At 37.5% G+C, this 27,865-nt stretch overlaps 1 protein-coding gene across 5 annotated transcripts in view; it reads left to right on the top strand.

Annotated features, from left to right (window-relative positions):
• RABGAP1L (RAB GTPase activating protein 1 like) overlaps positions 1 to 27,865 on the top strand; it is a 773,530-nt gene that overhangs the window by 161,661 nt on the left and 584,004 nt on the right. For all 5 annotated transcript variants that reach the window (XM_064594288.1, XM_064594291.1, XM_064594289.1 and 2 more), the window contains exon 11: positions 18,935 to 19,076. In XM_064594288.1, coding sequence (XP_064450358.1) covers positions 18,935 to 19,076 — 142 coding nt within the window. The remainder of the gene's footprint in view (positions 1 to 18,934; positions 19,077 to 27,865) is intronic.

Below are 27,865 nucleotides of genomic sequence, written 5' to 3'. Positions count from 1 at the left end.
TATTTATTTATTTATTTATTTATTTATTTTTTTAAAGATATTATTTATTTATTCGAGAGAGAGAGTGAGAGAGAGAAAGAGCACAAGAGGGGGGAGCGGGAGAGGGAGAAGCAGACTCCCTGCCGAGCAGGGAGCCCGATGCGGGACTCGATCCCGGGACTCCAGGATCATGACCTGAGCCAAAGGCAGTCGCTTAACCAACTGAGCCACCCAGGCGCCCTCAAAAAAGGTTTTAAACACTTATCCAAATAGGATCACAGATCATTAGAAAACTTAATATTTAAAAGGTAAAGAAACTTATGCAATTATCCACAGCAGACCAAAGTCCAAGAAAATTTTGTCTTTTTTTAAGAGATTTATTTATTTGACAGAATGTGCCCGGGCCTGCAAGCGAGTGTGGGAGGGGCAAGGGGAGAGGGAGAAGGAGAGAAGTAGACTTCTGGCTGATCATGGAGCTTGAGGCAGGGGTTGATCCCACAACCCCATGAGGTCAGAGTGAGACACCATAACAACTGAGCCACCCACATGCCCTGAAAACTTTTGTCTTTTTAACAGAGAAAACTGAATTTTAATTTTATACCAGCTCAATTTTGATAATAACGCTTATTTTTATTTTTTTAATAGAGCTTATTTTTAAAAATAAATTTATTTGAATGTTAGCCAGTTAGATGACACATGAAAATTATTATTTTTTAAAGATTTTATTTATTTTAGAGTGAGGGAGAGCACATACGAATGGGGGGAGGGGCAGAGGGAGACAGAAAAGGAGAGAAGCAGACTCCACACTGAGCATGAAGTCTGATGTGGGGTTGGATATCAGGACCCCGAGCTCATGACCTGAGCCAAAATCAAGAGGCAGATGCTCAACCAATTGAGGCACCCAGGAGCCCCTAAAATTTTTTTAACCTTTTTTCCCCCCCAAACCTACAGTTTTTTCTAAATTCTGATTTTGTTCTGTTTTTTAAAAATCAGCCTCATTTTAGGACAAAATAACTGTTTTTCTCCTTAGCAAAAAATGTATCTCTATTTCTTGTGCCCCCCTTTGTTTTTTTAACTGAAAATATCTTACTTTCCTGGTATATGCTGATGTTTTTCTTATTATTCTTAGTAGTTTTAATTACATATATTAGAATTTTTAACCCTTAGAAACCTTAATTTTTAGCGAAAACTACTAAGTAAGCAATGGTGCATGTTCTGTCATATCAGAATTTTTTTAATTTGCAAATCTATGAATACATTTTAAAATTTCTAGAAGCATGTGCCTTTTTTAAAATGTAGCATTGACGTATCCAAATATCTTTAGTTTCTCTGTAAGAAGCAGTCACAAGTAGATAAACATGTTTATTAATTAATGTTTTAGTAATTTTGTCTTACTTGGAAATGATCTAGACATTTAATAAATTTAACTTAACTCATTATTTAACTTAGCCAAACTTTTTTAGGTTTTAAGTGACCATAAAGACTTGGGGAAACTATTGTTGAGGTGGAAGAATTTCCTGTGCCCTTCAAGGTCCTTTTAGTTGGACTAAGAATCAGGTTGACAGGAGAAATCAAATTCTCTTCTTCCTCCCTCCCTTCCTCCCTCCCTTTCTCCCTTCCTTCCATTTCTTTGTCTTTTTTTTTTTTTTTTAAGTTCCAGTATAGTTAACGTAGGGTATTATATTAGTTTCAGGTGTACAATACAGTGATTCAACAATTCTGTACATTACTCAGTGCTCATCATGGTAAGTGTACTCTGAATCCCCTTCACCTGTTACACCCATTCTCTACCCACCTCCCCTCTGGTAACCATCTGTTCTGTGTAGTTAAGAATCTGTTTTTTGGCTTGTTTTTGTTCTTTGTCCATTTGTTTTGTTTCTTAAATTCCACATATGAGTGAAATCATATGGTATTTGTTTCTTAAATTCCACATGAGTAAAATCATATTTCTCTGACTGACCTATTTCACTTAGCGTTATATTATACCTTCCAGATCCATCCATGTTGTTGCCCCTGACAAGATTTCATTCATTTTTATGGCTGAGCAATATTCCATTGTATATACATACCACCTCTTCTTTATCCATTCATCTATCCGTGGAAACTTGGGCTTCTTCCATATGTTGGCTATCGCAAATAATGCTGTAATAAACACGTGCTTATATCTTTCCAAATTAGTGTTTTGGTATTCTGTGGGAAATACCTGGTAGCGGAATTACTGGATCATATGGCAATCCTGTTTTTAATTTTTTGAGGAACTTCCATACTGTTTTCCACAGTGGCTATACCATTTTGCATTCTGGCCAAAGTGCACAAGGGTTCCTTTTTCTCCTCATCCTCACCAACACTTGTTATTTCTTGTGCGTTTGATTTGAGCCTTTCTGACAAGTGTGAAGTGATATGTCATTGTGGTTTTGATTTGCATTTCCCTGGTTATAAGTCATGATGAACATCATTTCACATGTCTGTTGGCCATCTGTATGTCTTCTTTGGAGAAATATCTGTTCATGTCTTCTACCCATTTTTAATTGGATTATTTGTTTTTTGGGTGTTGAGTTGTATCCATTCTTTATATATTTTGGATACTAACCCTTTATCAGATATGTCATTTGCAAATATCTTTTTCCATTCCTAAGGTTGCCTTTTAGTTTTGTTTCCTTCACTGTGCAGAAGCTTTTTATTTTAACGTAGTCCCAATGGTTTATTTTTGCTTTTGTTTCCTTTGCCTTGGGGACCATCTAGAAAAAAGTTGCTATGGCTGATGTCAGAAAAATTATTGCCTTATGTTCTCTTCTAGAATTTTTATGGCTTCAGGTCTCAACATTTATGTCTTTAATCCAGTTGAATTTATTTTTGTATATGGTGTAAGAAAGTGGTCCAGTGTCCTTCTTTTGTGTGTAGCTGACCAGTTTTCCCAGCACTATTTATTGAAGAGACTTTTTCCCATTGCATATTCTTGCTTCCTTTGTTGAAGATTAATTAACCACATAATTGGGGTTTATTTCTGGGCTGTCCTGTTCCATTGATCTGTGTGTCTGTTTTTTTTGCTAATGCCATACTGTTTTGATTTCTATAGCTTTGTAGTATGTCTTGATATCTGGGATTGTGACACCTCCAGTTTTGTTCTTTTTCAAGATTGCTTTGGCTCTTCAAGGGTCTTATGTGGTTCCATACAAATTTTAAGATTATTTGTAAGAGTGCTGTTGGTCTTTTGATAGGGATTGCATTAAATGTGTAGATTGCCTTGGGTAGTATGGGCATTTTGACAATATTTGTTCTTCCAATCCCTGAGCATGGAATATCTTTCTGTTTGTGTTGCCTTCAGTTTCTTTCATCAGCATTTTAGCATTTTCAGAGTACAGGTCTTTCACCTCCTTGGTTAAGTTTATTCTTAGGTATTTTATTATTTTTGGTGTCATTGTAAATGGGATTGTTTTCTTGGTTTCTCTTTTTGCTACTTCATTATTAGCATAAAGAAATGCAGTGGGTTTCTGTATATTGATTTTGTATCCTGTGAGCTTACTGAATTCATTTATGAGCTCTAGTAGTCTTTTGGTGGAGTGTTGAGGGTTTTCTATGCAGAGTATCATGTCATCTGCAAATAGTGAAAATTTTACTCCTTCCTTACTGATCTGGATGCCTTTTATTTCTTTTTGTTGTCTGATTGCTGTGGCTAGGACTTCCAATACTATGTTGAATAAAAGTGGTGAGAGTGGACATCCTTTTCTTGTTCCTGATCTTGGGGAAAGACTCTGTTTTCCCCCATTGAGTTTCATGCTTGCTGTGGGCTTTTCACATATGGTCTTTATTGTATTGAGGTACGTTCCCTCTTAACTTACTTTGTTGAGGGTTTTTATTATGAATGGATGTTTTACTTTTTCAGATGCTTTATATGCATCTCTTGAAATGATGATTTGGCTTTCCTGCTTTCTCTTGTTGATGTGATGTATAACATTGATTGATTTGCAAATATTGAACCACCCTTGCATCCTAGGAATAAATTCCACTTGATTGTGGAATGATTTTTTTTATATATTGTTGGATTCTGTTCACTAATATTTTGTTTAGGAATTTTGCATGCTGTTCATCAGAGATATTGGCCTTATAGATTTCTTTCTTTCTTTCTTTCTTTCTTTCTTTCTTTCTTTCTTTCTTTCTTTCTTTCTTTCTTTCTTCTTTTTTTTTTTTCAGTGTCTTTATCTGGTTTTGGCATCAGGGTAATGCTTGGCCTCATAGAATGTATTTGAATGCTTTTCTTTTGTTTCTGTTTTTTGGAATAGTTTGAGAAGAATGGGTAGTAACTCTTTAAATATTTGGTAGAATTCACCTGGGAAGCTATCTGGTCTTGGACTTTTGTATGTTGGGAGTGTTTTGATTACTGATTCAATTTCATTGCTGGTAATTTGTGTGTTCAAATTTTCTATTTCTTCCTGATTCAGTTTTGGGAGGTTATATTTTTCTAGAAATTTATCCATTTCTTTTAGGTTGTCCCATTTGTTGAGATATAATTTTCATAATATTCTCTTATAATCCTTTGTATTTCTGTGGTGTTGGTTGTTATTTCTCCTTTCATTTCTGATTTTGAATCTCCTTTCTCTCTCTCTCTCTCTCTGTCTTTTGATGGGTCTGGCTAGAGGTTTCTCAATTTTGTTGATCTTTTCAAAGAACCGCCTCCTGTTTTCATTGATACATTCTATTTTTTAAAAATTTAGTTTCTGTATTGTTTATTTCTGCTCTAATCTTTATTCTTCTACTGGTTTTGGTTTTGTTTGTTCTTTTTCTAGAACCTTTAGGTGTGAGGTTAGGTTGTTTATTTGAAAATTTTCTTTTTTTTTTTTAAATTTTTTTATTGTTACGTTAATCACCATACATTACATCGTTAGTTTTTGATGTAGTGTTCCATGATTCATTGTTTGTGCATAACACCCAGTGCTCCATGCAGAACGTGCCCTCTTTAATACCCATCACCAGGCTAACCCATTCTCTCACCCCCCTCCCCTTTAGAACCCTCAGTTTGTTTTTCAGAGTCCATCATCTCTCATGGTTCGTCTCCCCTTCTGATTTCCCCCCCTTCATTCTTCCCCTCCTGCTATCTTTTTCTTTTCTTTTTCTTAACATATAATGTATTATTTGTTTCAGAGGTACAGATCCTTGATTCAACAGTCTTGCACAATTCACAGCGCTCACCATAGCACATACCCTCCCCAGTGTCTATCACCCAGCCATCCCATCCCTCCCACCCCAACCTCCACTCCAGCAACCCTCGGTTTGTTTCCTGAGATTAAGAATTCCTCATATCAGTGAGGTCATATGATACATGTCTTTCTCTGATTGACTTATTTCACTCAGCATAACACCCTCCAGTTCCATCCACGTCATTGCAAATGGCAAGATCTCATTCCTTTTGATGGCTGCATAATATTCCATTGTGTGTGTGTGTATGTGTGTGTGTGTGTGTATATATATATATATATATATATATATATATACACCACATCTTCTTTATCCATTCATCTCTCAATGGACATCTTGGCTCTTTCCACAGTTTGGCTATTGTGGACATTGCTGCTATAAACATCGGGTTGCACGTACCCCTTCAGATCCCTACATTTGTATCTTTGGGGTAAATACCCAGTAGTGCAATTGCTGGATCATATGGTAGCTCTATCTTCAACTTTTTGAGGAACCTCCATACTGTTTTCCAGAGTGGTTGCACCAGCTTGCATTCCCACCAACAGTGTAGGAGGGTTCCCCTTTCTCCGCATCCCCACCAACATCTGTTGTTTCCTGACTTGTTAATTTTAGCCATTCTGACTGGTGTGAGGTGGTTTCTCATTGAGGTTTTGATTTGGCTTTCCCTGATGCCAAGCGATGTTGAGCACTTTTTCATGTGTCTGTTGGCCATTTGGATGTCTTTGCAGAAATGTCTGTTCACGTCTTCTGCCCATTTCTTGATTGGATTCTTTGTTCTTTGGGTGTTGAGTTTGATAAGTTCTTTATAGATTTTGGATACTAGCCCTTTATCTGATACATCATTTGCAAATATCTTCTCCCATTCTGTCGGTTGTCTTTTGGTTTTGTTGACTGTTTCCTTTGCTGTACAAAGCTTTTTATCTTGATGAAGTCCCAATAGTTCATTTTTGCCCTTGCTTCCCTTGCCTTTGGTGATGTTTCTAGGAAGAAGTTGCTGTGGCTGAGGTCGAAGAGGTTGCTGCCTGTGTTCTCTTTTAGGATTTTGATGGACTCCTGTCTCACATTTAGGTCTTTCAACCATTTTGAGTCTATTTTTGTGTATGGTGTAAGGAAACGGTCCAGTTTCATTCTTCTGCATGTGGCTGTCCAATTTTCCCAACACCATTTGTTGAAGAGACTGTCTTTTTCCCATTGGACATTCTTTTCTGCTTTGTCAAAGATTAGTTGACCACAGAGTTGAGGGTCCATTTCTGGGCTCTCTATTCTGTTCCATTGATCTATGTGTCTGTTTTTATGCCAGTACCATACTGTCTTGATGATGACAGCTTTGTAATAGAGCTGGAAGTCCGGAATTGTGATGCCGCCAGCTTTGCTTTTCTTTTTTAACATTCCTCTAGCTATTTGGGGTCTTTTCTGGTTCCATAAATTTTTCTTGCTTCTTGAGTTAGGCCTCTTAGAACAGCTTTTGCTGCCTCCCAAAGATTTTGGATTGTGTGTTTTCATTTTCATTCATCTCCATGTATTTTTTCATTTCCTCTTTGATTTCTTAGTTTTCCCATTTATTGTTTAGTAGCATGTTACTTAACCTTCATGTATTTGTGTTCTTTCCATACTTTTTCATGTGGTTGATCTCTGGTTTTATAGTATAGTATTATGATTGGAAAAAATGCATGCTAGGACTTTGATCTTTTTTTTTTTTTTTTTAAGAATTTTTTTTTTTTATTCATTTGAGACAGAGAGAGAGAGAGAGTAGGAGCAGTGGGGAGAGGCAGAGGGAGAGGGAGACGCAGACTCCCCGCTGAGCAGGGAGCCCGATGCGGGGCTCGATCCCAGGACCCTGAGATCATGACCTGAGCCGAAGGCAGACGCTTAACGACTGAGCCACCCAGGCGCCCCTTGATCTTTTTTTTTTAAGATTTTATTTATTTGAAAGAGAAAATGCGTGAGTGGGGGGAGGGGCAAAGGGAGAGGGAGAGAGAGAACCTCAAGTAGATTCTGTGCTGAGCACAGAGTCTGCCTTGGGGTTTGATCCCATAACCCTGAGATCATGACCTAAGCTGAAATCAAGAGTAGACAGCTTCATGGACTGAGTCAGGCAGGTGCCCCTGACTTCCATTTTTTTAATTTATTGAGGCTTATTTTGTGGCCTAATATGTGATCTGTTCTGGAGAAAGTTCCATTTGCAGTTGAAAAGAATATTTATTTTGTTGTTTTAAGATGGAATGTTCTGAATATATCTGTTAGGTACTTCTGGTCCAATATGACAGTCACTGTTTCCTTGTTGATATTCTGTTTGCATGATCTATGCACTGATGTAAGTGGGGAGTTAAAGTCCCCTACTATTATTGTATTACTGGCGATTACTTCTTTTATGTTTGTTATTAGCTGCTTTATGTATATGGGCGCTCCTATGTTGGGTGCATACATATTTACAATTGTTATATCTTTTTGTTGGATTGTCCTCTTTATTACTATGTAGTGCCCTTCTTTGTCTCTTGTTATAGTCTTTGTTTTAAAATCTCGTTTGTCTGATGTAAGTGTTGCCTAACCTGTCTTTCTTTTGATAGCCATTTGCATGATAACTGCTTTTCCATCCCTTTAGTTTCTTTTCTTTTCTTTTCTTTTCTTTTTTTTAAGATTTTATTTATTTATTTGACAGAGAGAGCACAGGCAGGTGGAGGGGCAGAGGCAGAGGGAGAACCAGACCACCCCACTAAGCAGGGAGCCTGCTGGGAGCCTGCTGTGGGGCTTGATCCCAGGATGTTGTGATCATGACCAAGCCGAAGGCAGATGCTTAACCAACTGAGCCACCCAGGCGCCCCCATCCCTTTAGTTTCAATCTGCATGTGTCTTTAGGTCTGAAATGAGTCTCTTGTAGGCAGCATATAGATAGGTCATGCTTTTTATCTATTCTGTCACTTTGTGTCCTTTGATTGGAGTGTTTAGTCCATTTATATTCAAAGTAATTACGTACTTACTGTCATATTGTTACTTGTTTTATGGTTGTTTTTGTAGTTTTCTTTTTTTTTCTTCTCTTGTTCTCTCCTTTCATGGTTTGCTGCCTTCCTTTAGTGATATACTTGGATTCCTTCCTCTTTATTTTTTGCATATTTATTATCAGTTTTTGATTTGTGGTTACCATTAGGTTTATTTATAACATCTTCTGCCTATAGCAGTCTATATTAAGTTTATGGTCACTTAAATTTGAACCCATTTTTTACTCCTCCCCTCCCATGTTTTAGGTATATGGTATCATACTTTACATTCTTTTATTTCGTGAGTCCTTTGACTGATTTATATAGATATACTTAATTTTGCTACTTTTGTGCATCCTATTTTTCTTCTACTTAGGGCCACTCAAAGAGTACCCTTTAACATTTCTTGTAGTGATTGTTTAGTGGTGGTGAATTGCTTTAACTTTTGTTTGTTTGGGAAACTCTGTCCTTCTATTCTGAATGATAGTGTAGCTGGACAGAGTATTCTTGGTGCAGGTTTTTTTCTTTCAGCATTTTAGATATATCAGCCCAGTCCCTTCTGGCCTGCAGTTTCTGCTGAAAAATTTGCTGAAAGTCTTATGGGATTTCCTTTTATGTAAGTGTCTTCAGTTGCTGCTTTTAAAATTCTCTCTCTCGGGCGCCTGGGTGGCTCAGTTGGTTAAGCGACTGCCTTCGGCTCAGGTCATGATCCTGGAGTCCCGGGATTGAGTCCTGCATCGGGCTCCCTGCTCGGCAGGGAGTCTGCTTCTCCCTCTGACCCTCCTCCCTCTTATGCTCTCTGTCTCTCATTCTCTCTGTCTCAAATAAATAAATAAAATCTTTAAAAAAAAATAAAATAAATAAAATAAAATAAAAAAATAAAATTCTCTCTCTCTTTTAAAAGATTATTTATTTATTTATTTATTTATTTATTTATTTATTTATTTAGAGAGTGAGTGGTGGGGAGGGGCAGAGGGAGACGGAGAGAGGGTCTCAAGGAGACTCCATGCTGAGCACAGAGCCTGACACAGGGTCGGATCCCACAACCCCGAGATCATGACCTGAGCCGAAACTAAGAGTCAAATGCTCAACTGACTGCACCACCCAGGTGCCCCTAAAATTCTCTCTCTTTACTTTTTGCCATTTTAACTACTAAGTATGTTGGTGTGATCTCCTTGGGTTTCTTTTTTGGGGGGGCTTTTGGTGCCTCCTGGATCTGGATTTCTGTTTCCTTCCCCAGATTTGGGAAGTTTTTAGCTATTATTTCTTCAAATTTTCTGTCCCCTTTTTCAAACTAGCTTTTATATCAAGTATTTTTCCAGATTATGTGAACTTGGAAAGCATTTGGGTTAGTTTCTGAATGACCAATTCTTATAAGTGCTTGCCTTCAAACCAGCTAAACAGAGCTGTTTTACAAATTAATTCCTTCCAGAGGTAGAAACACATATAGAACACATACATAGACACACGTGAACATGCAGATAGATGCAGACCTTATTAGCTTCTATTTTAAAATCACTACCATGAAATAAGTGTTACCAAAGTATCTGTCACAGCCACTCACTCAGGAAAGGAATGGGTCAGCTCTTAGCCAACGACATTGTCCACCCCATCAACTGATGAGCTCTGGCATGCTGCCTCAGCCAGCTGTCCCAGGGAATCCCATTGAGGCTGGATAAATCAGTAGGATAGCACCTGGCTGGGTTTGCTAACACTATTGCTGAACAAACCTGAATAAACTTGTCACAAGAGAAGCCAGTAACTCAAGAGACAAAGGTTTGGAGAAGAGAAAGGGAGAAATTTATTTCGGGTTCTAGCAGCTGGGGAGGTGGCAGGCTCAAGCCTTAACAACCAGCCTGTCCACTGGCAAGATGGACACCTAGAGTTTCATAGGAAGAGGTTCGGCGGGGGCACCTGGCAAAAGAGCAGGCAGAGAGTGTGTGATCATGGGTGGAGGCTGTATGTGTTCAGCTCAACATCCTGGGCAGGCAAGTGGACATGTGGGATATGGTCTTCTAGACATTTGGTTGCTATCAGGGCTTTTCTGTTCTCATGGTTGGAATGTTCCAGTCATTGCAAAATGTTTTTTGTCAGTGCCATCTGAAAGTGTAATGAGAAATAAGTACAGTGGGTTTTGGTTAGAGCATGAGTTGTTGAGTAGTCTTGTCTGTTTCTGGTTTTAACTGTTTAAGTCTGAGGTTGAGCAAGAGGGCTCGCTGACATTAAGTATAAACTTTTAGTCATAAAATTTGGATCTGAGGTTCTCTAGTAGATGGTTAAGGTTATTGGTATAGATGGCTAAAGCTTTCTTTTAATATTTGTGGAGAAGCTACTTAAGATTTGTATTTGTCCTTGGCAAGTCAAGTTTTAAATGGCCTTTCCTTCTTTTTTTTACTTGATAAGAATTACCTCCCTGCAATTTGCATTTTAAAGAGATTGGCTAGGTAAAGAGTTCTCAGAGAAGACCTGGTAGAACATTAAACTTTTCATTTTAAATGCAAGGGGGGGGGGATGTAACCATTTTCTAGAAGGACTTTCATTTCCTTAAGGTCAGAATTTTTACAATATTTATAAGCCTTTTGAGATAAATAGGGAAATTTTTGGGATTAATGGAAAGGATTGGTGGTCTTTGAATTGTTTTTGAAACCACATCTCTGGTCCTGTAAAGACTAGTTTTGTGGGGCGCCTGGGTGGCTCAGTTGGTTAAGCGACTGCCTTCGGCTCAGGTCATGATCCTGGAGTCCCGGGATCGAGTCCCGCATCGGGCTCCCTGCTCGGCAGGGAGCCTGCTTCTGCCTCTGACCCTCCCCCCTCTCATGTGCTCTCTCTCTCTCATTCTCTCTGTCTCAAATAAATAAATAAAATCTTAAAAAAAAAAAAAAGACTAGTTTTGTAAAGAAAGCACAGCTGTTTCTAATTTCTCACCGAATTTTGTAGCTGCCTAAATGATATCACGGGACTAATAAACCCATCTATTCATGAGAATGCCTTTTTTCCTTTGGGTACATTTAGCTTAGGGAAGAAGGCCTAAAATAATTTCTCCTAGGCCCTAGGTATCAGCTTTCCAGTTTGTCCAAATTTCTGATTATAGTTATTAAATCTTTTAAAAATATCTTTCAGGTTTTGGCTGGGACAAACAGAAAAGATTTCTGGAAGTATTAAACAACCTCACGGACCCAAGAGAAATCCTCAAATAGGTGTAAAAGATACTATTTTTACAAGAGGTAGTCACTCCACAAGATAGCCAAAGAAACAACCACCTGTATGTCCCAGGCAGGCAAAAAGTCCAAGCTGTGTTATTGGGATGGCAAGAAAGAAGACTTATTCCTAAGAGTGAAATTATTAATAACCAATGGTTCTGGCTTTGAAAAGGATGGGATAATGTGAATTTTTATTTTCCCCTTTGACTAGGCCTGGGAGGTAATCTATTTTAAAAAAAAAAGCTTTTGGGGATCCTACTTTAAGAATTTGTTTTTATTGTGAAGCTCCGTCTTTGACCAAGAAGTGGAAGATATCTGAAGAGGATCACCTATAACCTCAGGTGGTTTTATGTTAAAAGGTAACAGTCTCTTTAGAGTGTAAAGGTAGTTCTGACAGAAATTAGTAGACAGTTTCAGGTTAAAAAGGCTAGAGGGTATCTAAAACTAATGATGTAATGTATGGGGATTAACATAAGAATAAAAAAAATAAAAAAAATAAAAAAAAAGGCTAGAGGGGAGCAGTAGGAATAATGCCAGTCTTACAGTCTTGTCTTAGATACCGCTTGTGTTTTAAATTTATTAGCCTTTTGTAAGGAATCTTTCAATGAGACTAATTTGGAATCTTGACGCCTTTTGGAAGCTTCTTCATATCAACTAAAATAGGCCTCCCATTCTGTTTAATTTGGGAACCCTTACTTTCAATTATACTTTTTAAATAATCAATCTTGTCTAATTGGAACATTCCCCATAATGGCCACTGTAAATTCTAGGTTATTTTTAATAAAATGTTTTCATCTTGCTAGATATCTGCAACTTCTAGGACTGTAGTTCTTAGACATAAAATAAGCAGGCGTGCTTGACTCTTTAGAATGTGAGGGTCCCATTAGCTAAGTCTTTGGGTTTCTCAGAGCCAAACTAATACCTAAAAGTTGTATGCTGCAGGGTTGGGATTGTGTGTTTTACTGTATACTTTGCTGCACAGTTTTCTTGAGGTTGTCAGGTGACCTAGTGTTAATCTAACCCTACTGTGACCAGCTGATCCTACCACAGGAGTCTTCTTGAAGTGGTGGTATGTGCTCTAACAATCATTAAATGCTTGACCTGTACCCACCAGTTTTTGTGGCTTTTTGCCTCTAAGATCCCCGCTAGCAATAGCCTTTATTTACACAAAACAAGACGAACAAACACGTGCCTTAATATATTAGCAGTACTGCGTCTTGGCCACAAGAAGGCCCTGTGCACACCATTGACAATTCTTGTAGAACCTTGCTGAGGGTTTCTACCCAGGGACCCGTGGTCCAAAGGTTTGGGGGCATGATTCTGGGCAGACCCTTCCGCCAGCTCAGTTGGGCTCTGGGCAAAATTGCCATCTTGACTGGGCTCTAGGCAGAATTGCCAGTTCAGTTTGGGGTGGGCTCTGGGCAGATATGCCAGCTCACTTGGACTCTGTGCATAACCGTCTGCCAGCTCAAGCTGACCTGCCTGTAAAGGACAGCTACTCAGATCAGGAGCTTGAGTGCAAACAAAAAGGCAGCTCTCACACTGAGAGTGGCTTACCCACAGCCCTCTGAAATGACGAGAAAGGCAATGAACTCAAAGGGTTTGCATCGTTTCTCATTTTCCCTGAATGCTGTCCAAAGTTTGCTTCAGATCCTGCCACTGCCACCAAGTCTTTTAAATAACAAAATTGAACCAAGCGAATTTGAAGATCTAACTTGCTTTGTTAAGCAGTTCATGAATTGGGCAGCACCCCATCTAGTAGAATGCTTCAAAGAGTTATAGAAAATGGAAGATTTTTATAGGATGGTGGGGGCAAGAAAGTTATTAGTAAGAGAAAAGGGTTGTTCCAGGCCAGGCCACTGTCTAGGGGGAAAGGAGGTATCTTTTTTTTTTAAAGATTTTATTTATTTATTTGCGAGAGAGAGAATGAGAGACAGAGAGCATGAGAGGGAGGAGGGTCAGAGGGAGAAGCAGACTCCCTGCCGAGCAGGGAGCCCGATGCGGGACTCGATCCCGGGACTCCAGGATCATGACCTGAGCTGAAGGCAGTCGCTTAACCGACTGAGCCACCCAGGCGCCCGGAAAGGAGGTATCTTATCATGCAGATTACCCTATCCTTCTTTGTGGGGTAGAGAGGACCCAGGTGGCAGACTCACTGGTATGGATTGAAAAGTTTCTGACTAACCAGTTAAGGCTACATTTCTGGGGATTGTTGAAACTGCAGTTAGATTATGTATTAAGTACTGGTTTGGAAACTTGGTCTAAGTGATGCCATTTTGGGCCTGTGATTTTTTTTTTTTTTAAACAGTCTAAAAGCACAAAAGGAAAATTACCTTTTGAAGATTCATGTTGATTTAAACCTATTTAAATCAAACTATAATCAGTTAGTATAACCAAGAGTAACTATGTGAGGTGATGGATAGTAACTAAACTTATTGTAGAAATTATTTCACAATATATGTAATGTATCAAATCATTATGTTGTACACCTTAAACTTATACAGTGTTGTATTTCAATTATAGCTCAATAAAACTGGGAAAAAGTAAGAGTAAGTAACTGAATAGGAATAACTGTTCTAATTGCAGAAAGATGAAAATTAACAAGGCTGGGGGGGTACTTACATGGTTGTGGGAAAATAAAAAGCTGTGGAAGGCAAATGTTTTCCTAACTCAACAGTTTTGTATAGGATTGGCTTTCTTTACCTTCACTTGTGTAAAGTCAAACAGAAGCTACTTGCAAATGTATTTTTTCCATGTTATTATATATATTTGCAGTTTAGTGAGACTATCTGATTGTTATATGATTTGTGATTTTTTGAACACAGACATTTTTATTAAAAACAAGAGTTCTTAGAGGCAGTGGTTCACAATTTAGCTTTTCATCAGAATCATTTTTGGCTCTTTAAAAAACCCAGATTCCCGGACCCCATTCTAAAGAGATATGAGCATTATCGTTCTTTGTATTTGATGATAGTACACAATTTTAAACAATTAGAGTTTATTTGAATGAGTGTGAAGAATCTTTGTAACGTGGTTTAGTCAACCACATTTATTGAGCACCTACCATGTATTTACATGTTTCAAAGTGCTCTAATTAATTCTAACATGAACCAAACAATTTATTTTACACACAGATTTTTAGTTCTCTAAAAATAAGTGAATACTAGAAATAAGTATTTTTTATTAAAAAAATCTCATTTTGAAACTCATTTGGTGGATATAATGTTTAGGTCTACATGAGATTATCATAGTAGAGAAAATTATGCTTCCATAGTAAACTAAGTGCACATGAAATATTTTACCAGTGTTGTAACACTTATCCACAACAACAAAGTTGAGTAGTTGTGATTGAGACCATATGGCTTGCAAAGCTTAAAATATTTCCTATCTAGCTTTTTATAGAAAAAGTTTATTGACTCCTGACAAGGGTTTACATTGTTTGTAAATAAGAACTGTTTTACTTCTTCCTTTCCAATCTGTGTGCCTTTTCTTTCTTTTTCTTGCTTTATTGCACTAGCTAGGACTTCTGTATGATATTGAGTGGGAGCGGTGAGAGTCTATGTCTTTGTTGTGTTCTCAGTCTTAGGAGGAAAGCATTTAGTCTTTTACCATTAAGTGTGATGTTAATTGTAGGTTTATCATAGATACTGTTTATCAGGTTAAGAAAACTCCTTTGTATTCCTAGTTTACTGAAAGCCTTTGACATGAATGAATGAACGCTGAATTTTCTCAAATACCTTTCTGTATCCGCTGATACGTGGTCTTTCTTCTTTAGTCTGAATATGTTGAATTATATTGATTTTTTTCAGTGTTGAACTATTGTTGCAGTTCCCAGATAAACATCACTGGTTTTGATATATATCTATATCTATAAGCTATGTTGCTGGATTTTATTTGCTAATATTTGATTGAGGATTTTTGCCTATTTTTTATGAGGGATATTGGTCTGCGATTTTTTTTTTGCTTGTAATACCTTCCTTAGTTTTGATATTAGAGAAATGGCCTTATATAATGAATTGAGAATCCCTTTTTTATATTTTCTTGATTTATTTGAGAGGGGAAGGGGCAGAGGAAAAGGAGAGATAGAATCTCAAGCAGACTCCTGCTGAGTGCGGAGTCCGATACAGGGCTCGATCTCATGACCTTGAGGTCATGATCTGAGCCAAAATCAAGAGTTGGATACTCAACCAACTGTGCCACCTAGGCGCCCCTATTTTTATTTTTATAGTATTGGTGTTGTTATTTCTTTAAATATTTAGTAGAATTTGTCATTGAAACAGTATGGGCCTGAAGTTTTCATTTCAGAAAGGTTTTAAATTACAGATTCAATTTCTTTAATACAGGTCATATATTTCTTCTTGGGGAAGTGTGGGTATTCTTTAGCTTTCAGAGCATTGGTCCATTTTATCTAAGCTGTCCAATTAATATGTGTAGGGCTATTTGCATTATTCCTTTTGCTATCATGGGTCTGTACAAGCGATATACACTTTTTTCCTGTTTATCAGTAATTTGTACCTTCTTTTTTGCTTGGTCAGTTTAGCTAGAGGTTTATCATTTTATTGATCTTTGCTAAGAACTACCTTTTGGGGGGCGCCTGGGTGGCTCAGTTGGTTGAGCGTCTGCCTTTGGCTGAGATCATGATCCCAGGGTGCTGGGATGGAGCCCCACTACAGGCTCCCTGCTCAGCAGGGAGTCTGCTTCTCCCTCTTCTTCTGCCCTTCCCCCACACTTGTGTGCTCTCGCTCTCTCTCACTCTCAAATAAATAAATAAAGTCTTTAAAAAAAAAAAAAGAACTACCGTTGGATTTTATTGATTTGTTCTGTTTATTTCCTTCTTTCTGCTTACTTTGTGTTATTTTGCATCTCTTTTCCTTGTTTTTTAAAGTAGAAAGTTAGATTACTGATTTTGGGGTGTTTCTTTTGTAATAGAAGCACTTAGAGCTCTAAATCTCTACTGTTTAGATGTATTACTAATTTTTATTTGTTTTATTTTCATTTTTGCTGAGTTCAGAATATTTTGTAATTTGAACATTTCTCTTTCACTTTGATCCATGGATTATTTGAAAGTGTGTTGCTTTATTTTTAAGTATTTGGAGATTTTTCGGATATATTTCTCTTGTTGATTCTAATTGTACTGTGCTAACTAAACATATTTTTTACAATTCAGTTTTTAAAACTTTCTTAAAGGTTGTGTTATAACCCAGGAAATGGTTTGTCTTGGAGAAAGTTCCATGTGCATTTGAAAAGGATGTGTAGTCTGCCTTTGGGTTGTGCAGTGATCTATAAATACTAGATCCTGTTGTTGATGTTCAATTCTTCTATAACCTTGAAGTATTTTTGTATACTTTTTTGTGATTATTGTGAGAGGAATGTGAAATCTCCAGTTATAAATGTGGGTTTGTCCATCTCCTTTCATTTCCATCAAGTCTTTATATTGTTTAGCTGTTAGGTGACGTTACTTACAAGATGCTTTTGTGTTCTTGTTGAATTGATTCTTTTAACATTGTTCAACGACCTTCTTTATTCCTAGTGATTTTTGTCTTGCGTGGTGGTCTACTTTGTCTTATATTGATAGAGTCTCTTCAGTTTTCTTTTTTTTTTTTTTTTAAAGATTTTATTTATTTGAGAGAGAGAGAGCAAGTGCATGAGCAGGGGGAGGGGCAGAGGAAGAAGCAGGCTTCCCGCGGAGCAGGGAGCCGGATGCGGGGCTCAATCCCAGGACCCTGGGACCATGACCTGAGCCAAAGGCAGACGCTTAACGACTGAGCCACCCAGGTGCCCCTTCAGTTTTCTTTTGATTAGTGTTTTCATGGTATAGCTTCTTCCCCCATTTTACTTTAACTTACCTATTTTATTATATTTAAAGTTTTTCTTTTTTAGAGAATGCAATGGTGTCTTGTTTTTAATATAATCTGACAATTTTTGTCTTTTAATTGGTATGTTTAGGTCATTTATGTTTAATATAACTATTTATATGTTTGAATTTAGATCTGTCATTTTATTATTTGTTTTCTGTTTTTGTTTCTTTGTTTCTCCTTTCCTGACAACTTTTGAATTATTTGAACATTTAGTTATTATTTCATTTTTACTATATTGCCTTATATGATAATTTTAGTGATTGCTCTAGGGATTGAGGTCTCTGTTTCTTGAGTAGAGTAGAAATGCAATAAAAATTTGATTGGTTTAAACCTAGTAACTTTTCATGGCCGTCTTCTTTTTTTAATGGATAATTTTTAACTTTTATTATTTGCTAATTGATTTGAAGATGCACCTAAAATTCAGTTTGGGGTTCAGAATTAATTCTTAAAGCAGTGAATAATTAGTAGTTATATTTTTATAATTTAAATGGATTATAGTACTGGTAGATATTAGAGATAATTTTATCTCCACATATGCCCTATATTATTCTTATTTTGTGTTTTTTAGAGCCTAGCGTCCTATAAACTTTGAAATAATGATAATAACAACAGTAAGTGTTGTTATTATTATTAAAAATTTGTTTCAGGTACTTTGATAAATGTCCAGAGTATTTAAGATACTTTGAATGAATCAACCATGAATTAGTTGGTACAGATACTGTGACTCAGCAAAATTAAGTAATTTGTCCAAGACTGCACACTTATTAGTAGTAAAATTTGAGTTCAGATCCAGGTTAGTTGATTACAAAGTTCATATGTTGTAGTATTAGTCTAGCCATTTGTTCTGCTGGTATTTGTTGAGGGCCTACTCTGTGTCAGGTGCTATATTATTTCTGACGGAAGAATCAGCACAGTCCTTGCCGTTATGATGCTTCTGTCTTGTGGCAAGATTGCCATTAAACAAATAAATATAATAATAAATGTGTAATTACATTGTGGTAATGCCATGAAGGGGAAGGACAGGGAATGAAAAGTATCAAAAACATGAGGAAATTAACTTAGATAGTTTGTAGGAGTGACATTAAAAATAAAGATCTAAGACTGATGGGAGTTAGAAAGGCTGTATTGGCAGAGAGAAAAGGATGTCCCAGGGTCTTGAGTTGGAAAAGAATTTAAAGTTCCTGGAACTGAAACAAGGCCAGAGTGGTTGGAATGTAGTAACAAACTGTAGGTGTGAACTGAGACTGGAAAGAGAGGAAGGGGCCGGGTTCTCTAGGGCTTTGTAGGCTATGCTAGTTTAATTGGCAATTGGCTTATTTTTTCCTCCTTAGAAAAGGGCCATAGAATGTAAACCATTTATAAAGTAAGAACGATCTGCTCCCATGAAATACTTGACGGATGTATCTCAGTGCAAGGTGTAGTCAGTCCTAGAAATCTAGCATTACTTATATATCTGCCCTAGAATCTGGTGTTTCAGGTTTTTTTGATAAAAAGGAAATTTCTCCCACAATGTTTAGTAGATAATACTAGATAATAATACTAGAAGAATAAATCATTTAGGATATCAAGTGGAGAACAACACACTTTAAAAGTTTTCTTAAGACATGCAGGAGATCAAACATGACATGCTACTCTTAATTTCATTTCTTTTTAATGAACCTTGAAATACTATCTTTTAGCGTTTCCTTCACATTTCTAATATTGAATCACATGTTTATGTCTTTCTCAGTCTGAGGGAAAAGGGCACACCAATGCTGGAGATGCAATATATGAGGTAGTAAGTCTACAGCGACAGTCTGAGAAGGAGGAACCAGTCACTCCCACTAGTGGAGGGGGTCCACTGTCACCACAGGAGGATGAAGCAGAAGAGGGTAAGAAGTGACACTTACTCAGTTCTCTCTCTTTATATAGCTGCTTTACTTATAACCCTCAATGGTGTGTGTGTGTGTGTGGGTGAGAGGTGCGGGAGGAGAATGATGATTATTCCTAGTCTCTGCTACTATTAGGCTAGATTCTGTTAGATGCAGGAGAGATTTTGGTCCATTGGTTCCTTGGTTGCATAGTCCCCAGTGCCACTTACGCATCTGTTTAAATTTGCTGTTTTGCTTTCTGTTTTATTTCAAATATTTTTGAAGTGTTTAATGAGAAGTTTCAACTTTTCTCAAGTGTTTTTAGAATTTTAGTGATAGGTCATGTCCCACTATTCATTTGACATTATTTAGTTCTGACTTGTTTTTTGTTGTTGCTTTATCATTTTACCACTCACTTTTTTGAAATAGCATGGTATGTGCTCTGTTTACTACATGAATGCTGCTGAGAGATTCTAATCAACCTCACCAGAGTCACACTTTGTTTGGCTCTGTGCTTAGTACTCTTTTTATAGAAACTAGAACTAAGTGGCAGATCTTTACTTTAAGCCCTTAAATTATCTTATGGCTTCTGAAGGTCAGGAATTAGGGAATGGTTTGTGTGGGCAGTTCTGGCTAAGAGTTTCTTATGAAGAGTTAGGTGTTGTCTGGGGATGTAATCATCTGAAGACTTCACTGGGTGGGGCTGAAAGGGGCCCATTCACATAATTACCAAAGTGATGCTGGTCGTTGGCAAGCAACTTTACTTCCTCTCACATAGGCCTCCCCACAGGGGCTGCTTGGGTGTCGTTACAGCTTAATGGCTGACTTCCTCCAGATAGCAATCCAGGAGACAAGGTAGAAACTGCAGTGCCTTTTATGTCATTGCTTTGGAGTCATGCAACATCACTTCCACAGTGTTCTCTTGATCACAGAGTTCAGCCCTTACTTCCATTGTGTGACTCCACTATATTCTATACTAGACTCCCAGGAACACTGTTGTGGTCATCTCCTTCCCAGCCAACACAAAGAGGAAAAGACCAGAGATCATGTGCAGGAGAATTTTAGGCCAGACCTAGAAGCACATTCTTTTCTGGTAAACAAGAACCGCAGCACTGGTTTGGGAATGTAATTGAGCTACGTGCACAGGAAGAAAAAATAGGTGTGACAAGTTTCTACCAGAAAGTAATTTGTACACAAGATTTCAGGTAATGTCTTACAAAAATGCCATCTCTTTAGAAATGAAAAATACATGGCACTAGAATTGGGAGAGAACAAAAATAATAGAATAACAGGTGCTACTCAATAGGAATACATTGTATAATTTAGTAAATAAAAATTCCTTGCTTCTGTCCACTAACTTAAAAGAAGGTTAACTAACATGGATTAAGTATCTGCTTTGTGGCAATAATGTATTAGATACTTAATAGATCTAGTTTCATATGTTACTCACATTAGCCCCGAGAAATAAGTATTATCATCTTTATATAACATATGAAGAAATAGACTAAAAATTTTTAGGTTATCATTTGGGGTCAAAGGGCTAATAATAATATACAGAATCTGGGACGCCTGGGTGGATCAGTTGGTTAAACCTCTGCCTTCGGCTCAGATCATGATGCCAGGGTTCTGGGATTGAGTCCTGCATTGGGCTCCTTGCTCAGCAGGGAGCCTGCTTCTCCCTCTGCTTGCTGCTTCCCCTGCTTGTGCGTGCGCTCTCTCTGTCTCTGACAAATAAATAAATCTTTAAAAAAAATAATATGTAGAATCCAAACCTATGTTAATCTCACTCTAAAGCCAGTGAATTTTCATGACCTACAAAATCAAGGTATTCTTTTTTAAACCACTGAATTGATGTAACTCCACTCTCAATTGCTTAAAAGGTAGTATTTTTAATATTACAGACAAGATATTTTAGATCTTACATATTTCAGATCATATTCTAGATCTAATATCATACACCTTGGATGGAAGACTATAATGTAACCTAATATTAAAATATAACATGAGACTATATCTTTCAAACAGCATTGTTTTCTGTGAAAGCACTTTTGGAGAGTGATTTCAGCATACAGATCAACTAGTGCATTAAAAAATACCTTTAGATATAGAATATTTCAATTATGTCAGCCAGAAGCTAACATCCTTCTTTAAAGGACAGGTTGTAGAAAAACCTATTGGAAGCCAAAATATTCTCTTCAACAGAAGTCTTTCAGACACTCAAGCACACTTTTAATTTATTTTCCATGCATTTTGTCTGACATATTACTTGATGTTATTCAAGGCTTAGAAAGGTATGTTTTGGTTTAGTGGTGATTACTTCAGGGGTGAAGAGATTTGAAAGTTGTGCAGATGCCCTTGAAGGGAAGAGCTGCTTGCTTATGGAAAGCAACATTACTAGAAAATGGATACATTGAGAAGTAAATGGCAAACCAAATGATCCCAGGTTTAGCTTGTTACTAATTAGCAAAATATTCAGAAATATTCACTGCCAGGATCTTAAGATCATATAGGTGAGCATTGGAAAGTCCATCATTTTTTTTTAAGATTTTATATTTTATTTATTTATTTGAGAGAGAGAGAATGAGAGACAGAGAGCATGAGAGGGAGGAGGGTCAGAGGGAGAAGCAGACTCCCTGCCAAACAGGGAGCCCGATGCGGGACTCGATCCCGGGACTCCAGGATCATGACCTGAGCTGAAGGCAGTCGCTTAACCAACTGAGCCACCCAGGCGCCCAGTCCATCATTTTTTTAATCTTACTGAATTAGGCACAAGCTTCATTTTTACTTTTATTGAAGTATAATTAACATACAATGTTATATTAGTGTTGGGTGTACAATGTAATGATTCAACAATTCTATACATTTCCATTGTACACTATGGTAAGTGTAGTCACCATCTGTCACCAAACACCGTTATAACCATCTTATTAACTATATTCCCTATGCCATACTTTTCATCTTCATGACTTACTTATTTTGTAACTGGAAGTTTGTACCTCTTAATCCCTTTTCTCTCTTTTACCCATCTTCCCACCTTCCTCCCCTCTGGCAACCACCAGTTCTTTCTCTCTCTCTCTCCCTCTCTTTTTAAAGATCTTATTTATTTATTTGAGAGAGAGAGAAGAGAAGGAGAGCAGGGGCGGGGGCAGGGACAGAGGGAAAGGGAGAAGCCGACTCCCCGCTGAGGGCAGAGCCTGAGGGGGGTTCAATCCCAGGACCTGAGCTGAAGTCAGAAGCTTAACTGACTCAGCCACCCAGGCACCCCTGTTCTCTCTATTTAAGAGTCTTTTTTTTCCCTTTGTCTCTTTTTTTCTTTGTTCATTTGTTTTGTTTTTTAGATTCCACATGTAAATGAAATCATATGGTATTTATCTTTCTCTGTTTGACTTATTTCACTTAGCATTTATACCCTCTAGGTCCATCAAGTTGTTGCAAGTTCTCAGGGAAATGCAAATCCAAACACCAGTGAGGTACCACCTTACACCTGTCAGAATGGCTAGAATCAAAAAACACAAAAAGTAAAAGGTGTTGGCAAGGATGTGGAGAAAAGGGAACCCTTGTGCGCTGTTGGTGGGAACGCAAACTGGTGCAGCCACTGTGGGAAACAGTGTAGAGGTTACTCAAAAAATTAAAAATAGAATTACCATATGATACAGTAATTCCATTATTAGGTATTTGCCTAAAGAAAACAAAAGCACTAATTTGAATAGATAAATGCACTCCTATGTTTATTGCAGCATTATTTACAAAACCTGAGGTATGGAAGGAGCCCAAGTATCCACTGATAGATGAATGGATAACAAAGAGGTAGTATGTATATACAGTGGAATATTAGCCATAAAAAATAATGAGATCAAACTTAATGTTTGATGTAGTCATTTTATTTTATTTATTTTTTAAGGATTTTATTTATTTAATTGACAGAGAGAGAGCACAAGTAGGCAGAGCAGCAGGCAGAGGGAGAGGGAGAAGCAGGCTCCTCACCGAGCAGGGAGCCCGATCCCAGAACCCTGGGATCATGACCCGAGCGGAAGGCAGACGCTTAACCAACTGAGCCACCCAGGCACCTCAGATGTAGTCATTTTGATAGAGTTCTTTTCACACAGTTGTGTCTAATTGGCTACTTCAAAATGTAAGGAACAGAGGCGGAAGAGATACATTTGAGAATATTCTGGAGGTAAAATCAAGAGGTTTATAAATTAATTGTATGTCATGGGCAGGAGAAGCGAAGGGAAGAAAAAGAATTAAAGGTCACATCTACGTTTCTAGTGTAGGTGGCTGGATGATTTTGGTCGAACAAATGAGACAAGAGGAAGAAGAGTAGATTTCAGGGTGAGGGTAAGATTTATTCTGTTTCAGACATTGATGAGTTTGAACTTACTGAACATTAAAGTGGGATTATTTTTCAGTTATTAGAAATAGTCTTTAATTGTGAAAGAAGTTTAATAGTTGGAGTTAAAGGTTTGAGAGACATTACCATGAGGTAATGAGAGTGGCTAAAATTTCCTTGGGGGAAAATGTGGGAGATGCAGGTTAAAAGTAGAATTTAAGTGATCACTGACATTTGAGGGGTAGATGCAGGACGAGAAAGCCCAGCTAAAGGATTTGCAGAAAAATGACCAGAACATTGTGAGAACTAAGACAGTGTAGTAACAGACCAAGGAGTAGAGATTTGCAAGGTGGGGGTGATATGTAGCATTGCCACATGGAACAGGGAAGTTCAGTATGAAAGGACCAAAAACTGTTAATTGGATTTGGTAAATTTTAGAAGTCCTGAACCTCTGTGTTGGTGATTTTACCGAAGTTGGGAAATACAACCTCATTGTAGTGGATTGAGGAGGGGGGAACAGTGTTCTTAACCTTTCAAGAAAGTTGGTGAGAAGAGGAAAGAGATTGGATTAAAACATTGGGTTATATTAGGCCAAGAAAGGGGTAAGAAATTCGAGCTCATCTGTAGTTGGAAAGGAAGAGCTAAAATAGAGGGATTAGCTACTGAATTTTAACAGTACAGTTTCCTGACGTGCTTCTGTGTCTTTGCAAATGCTGTTTACTCTGCTTAGAGGCTTTTTCCACTTAAGTCCACCTGAGTAAGCTCTTCAACAAAGGCATGTTAACAGTCAAAAGAAAATAGTAATTTTAGTGTACTGGCAGTTTCTATACTTAGAGATGTTTCAAAATATTTTCTATGACTTTTTTTAGTAGGTTGCTCAGGCAAATTACATTTAAAAAGTATTCAATGCAGAATGGCTGAGTAAAGGAGCTTGGTGAATCCACTTACAAAAAGCAATGATAAAAGTCAATAAAATTGTCAAAAACCAGCCAGTTCAGGACTTGGGAAAGTGACAAATTATATAAAAAATTGGGAGGCATCTATTCAAGAAAAACTACTGAACTCAGATAAGAGCGGTCTGTATTTTAGTCCCTGAGGCTGCTCCCATTCTGCTCGTTCCCACCACTGGCTTATTGTCATGGTAGTTTTACAAGGGTGGGGCAAGCTGTGAAAACTAGGAGCTTTGCAAAAACAGGTCCATAAACACAGTGAACGAATTGGTGGTTGCCAGAGGGGAGGGAGTGGGGGAGATGGGCAAAATGGGTGAGGGGAAGTGGGAGATACAGGCTTCTAGCTGTGGAATATATAAGTCACGGAGCTGAAAGTTAAGCATAGGGAATATAGTCAGTGGTCTAGTGATAGCATTGTATGGTGACAGACAGTAGCTGCACTTGCGGTGAGCGCCGCATAGCATATAAAGTTGTCGAATCACTGTCTTGTACACCTGAAACTAATGTGGTATTGTGTGTCAGCTATACTTCAATAAAAGAAAGAAGGAAAACCAGTAGCTTTGCTTTAGCTGCTGGAAGGGGTTTACTTGATTTGGAACAAACATAGAAACCCTGTATTTTTGGAATGTTGTTGGAAACAGTAGTGATTTTTGTGGCAAAGAGATGGGAAGGCCAGTGTTGTAAATAGCATGAGGTCATAATTCTGGTTGGGGAAAGCCACAGATTGGCCAGAATTTGAACAAGATTTAAGGAGTAGGTAGGCCTTCATAAGATTGTACATATCACTGGTGTCTATTAGACGCTGTATGTGTGTAAGGCTATGCACACATTCAGGAGAGACCAGAGAGAGCCCTAACTAGTTACATACCCATGCTGGACCTCAGGCCTTGCATGTGTATGACTGAGTCGTGTTTCCAGAGTTCTGTCTCCAAAATGGTTTTGCTTTTCTTTTCTATTCAATGGAGAGCAGCTGTGTTCCAAGTGGAGTAAATAGCTGAAGACTGGTTCTTGCAGGATTAAGCTTTTAGTCTTCCCCTGTCAGCAAGTGGCAACTCCCAGGCTCCAAATCTCAGAATCCAGAATCTGACCTCTCTCTGACTTGATCATTTCTTGTACTGGATTATTGCCATCGCTCCTAACTGGTTTTCCTCCTTTCACCCTCGGCCCTACCACCCTAGTCCGTGTTCCACACACTGGCCATACCCATTCTTTTGAAATTTGTCAGATTACTTTACTTCTCCCCTTAAAGTCCTCTATTGGCTTCTCATTTCACTCAGCCAAACGTTCTTTTTACCAAGGTTTACAAGGCTCAGTGCAGTCTTGCTCTCTGATTTTTACCTTTCTGACCTCATTCCCTGCTACTCCCTCCCTCACAAATGCCACACTTGTCCTTTTGCTATTCTTCAGACACTCCAGGTGTATGCTTGCCATAGACTGGAGTGCTGGCTGGGACCCTTGTTCTTAGGTTGGTGCATGGTTCCCTCCCTTCCCTCATTCTCATTTTTCTTCAGCTGCCACCTTCTCATTGAGATCTTGCCTGCTCAGGAAATAGGGATAATAATAAATGAATGAACAAATAATTTAAAAGTAAATATATTTATTATAATATAATAAATGAATGTTTCTCCTTTTATAATGCCTCAGAATGATTCAATACTGAGAAAGATTGGAAAAACGGATGCAACGTTTTGGGATTGCATTTGAAAATATGAAAAACATACATAAAATTTTCAGTTTCTATCCTTAGTATATGGTCTGAAGAACAAGTCATCAGATTTGTGTTTTTCTAAAAATTTTTTCGCTTCTGTTCTTAATGATTTTTCGCTATTTGAGACGTCACCTCGTCTTTTGAAATTCTGTTAGCCATCACTATATTTAAAAAGCTACAAAAATCACAGAGTAGGAAGTAATACTTTTTTTTTAATAGATCAGGCATTTCATACATTTTCAATATACTTTATTATTAGTTCTGTAATTGACATTTCTGTCAACGCAAACATCAAAAGTTAGAGCTGGAGGTGGCATAGAAATGTTTTCCTGCTGGGGGGAATTGGAGTATTCTTTTATTTAATTATTTTCAACAATTTGCCTGTCAAAGCAAAAGAGGAAGTTCAAGTCACTCTAAATTGTCTTACCTTAACCTGTCATTTAAAGGGATACAGATTTAAAAGGACTAATATTGCTCTTAATTTCCTGCGAAAGATCTAAAGTAAAATGAATTAAGATATCTTTGCATATTTTTCAAATGCTGTTCAAAAAATGAAGTGTGTTAAAGGTATTAATTTGAATGCAAAGGAATCTTAGCAGAAAGTTAAGTCCATCAGTGCAATATTATAGGGATTATTTGAAAATTACCTTATCACCTTTACGCACTCCTACATATTATGAATTGCCCCTGCTTTTGAAGTGTGAGGTGCCCTTGTTTTGCTTCATATGTATTTCAAACTGGCTTTCTGTTTGTTGACCTAAAACTTGTATTTAGTTACTTGTAACATGGATAGTAAGTTATGTGAAGGCAAAAGATGGGAAATACAATATGATCTCCTTTAAGACACATGCCCAAGTAATTGTAGAAGACCAAAGTCACAGTAATATTAGGTAAGTAAGCTTCACTTACTTCAGTATAGTGAAGTTCAGTATAATCTGTAGTTTTTATATTTGGATTGGTTAAAATGCTATCTAAAAAAAAAATTTCCCTGTGATTTAAGTGACTGTTAGCTGTCTAACACTACTCCTAACTCATTATAACTAAAGAGCAAAATAGTCTCAATCAGAGGCTTATTTTCTCCTAATTTCTTAATTCATAGTTTGATTAGAGAAAAGGCAATCACAAAGAGCTTTTACTATAGAAACCAGTTTGCAGATGAAAATTTTTTATATTCAAATGAAAAGAAGATAGGGGATATAGAAAAGAAATTAGTTTTTTAAGAAAATGTGCTGACCATATAGCACTTATGTATGGCAAACACCAGCAAAAGAAGTGCTGCTCAAACTTTAAATGTATACATACATTGCCTGGAGATCTTGTTAAAGTAAAGTCTTTTTTCTTAGGTCTGGGATGGGGCCTGATATGCATTTCTAAAAAAATCTCCTACCAGATTCCACACCACACTTTCAGTAGCAAGGATTTAAATTGCTTGCTAATATTAATTCATTTAATCCTCATATCATCCCTAAGAGGTCTGCACTATTACTATATCCATCTTGTAGATGAGCAAAATATGTTCCAATAAAACAGTTTTGACACATTAGATACTATTTCTTTAGCAGTCAGATACTTTATAAAATTTGTGTGTGCGTGTGCGTACGCACACATGTGTGTATGAAAGAGAGAGAGAGAAGGAGGGGGAGACGGTAGGAGGGAGGGAGGAAAGGACTTTATAATATTGTTTTATTCTTGCATTTTAAATTATCTGTTTCAACAAAATGATTAAAAATATATTTGATAAGGGAAGGTGTTTAAGAGAAAGTGAAGGGAAAGAGTGTATTAGTTTTCTATTGCTCCATAACAAGTTACCAAAACATTTAGC

The sequence above is a fragment of the Mirounga angustirostris genome, unplaced genomic scaffold (genome assembly GCF_029215605.1).
Source record: "Mirounga angustirostris isolate CCGP_5_RB_7025 unplaced genomic scaffold, mMirAng1.0.hap1 SCAF_6, whole genome shotgun sequence".
In the NCBI taxonomy this organism is placed as follows: domain Eukaryota; kingdom Metazoa; phylum Chordata; class Mammalia; order Carnivora; family Phocidae; genus Mirounga; species Mirounga angustirostris.
Note: the sequence above shows the minus strand (reverse complement) of the source record. Positions and strands in the feature narration are given on the sequence as shown.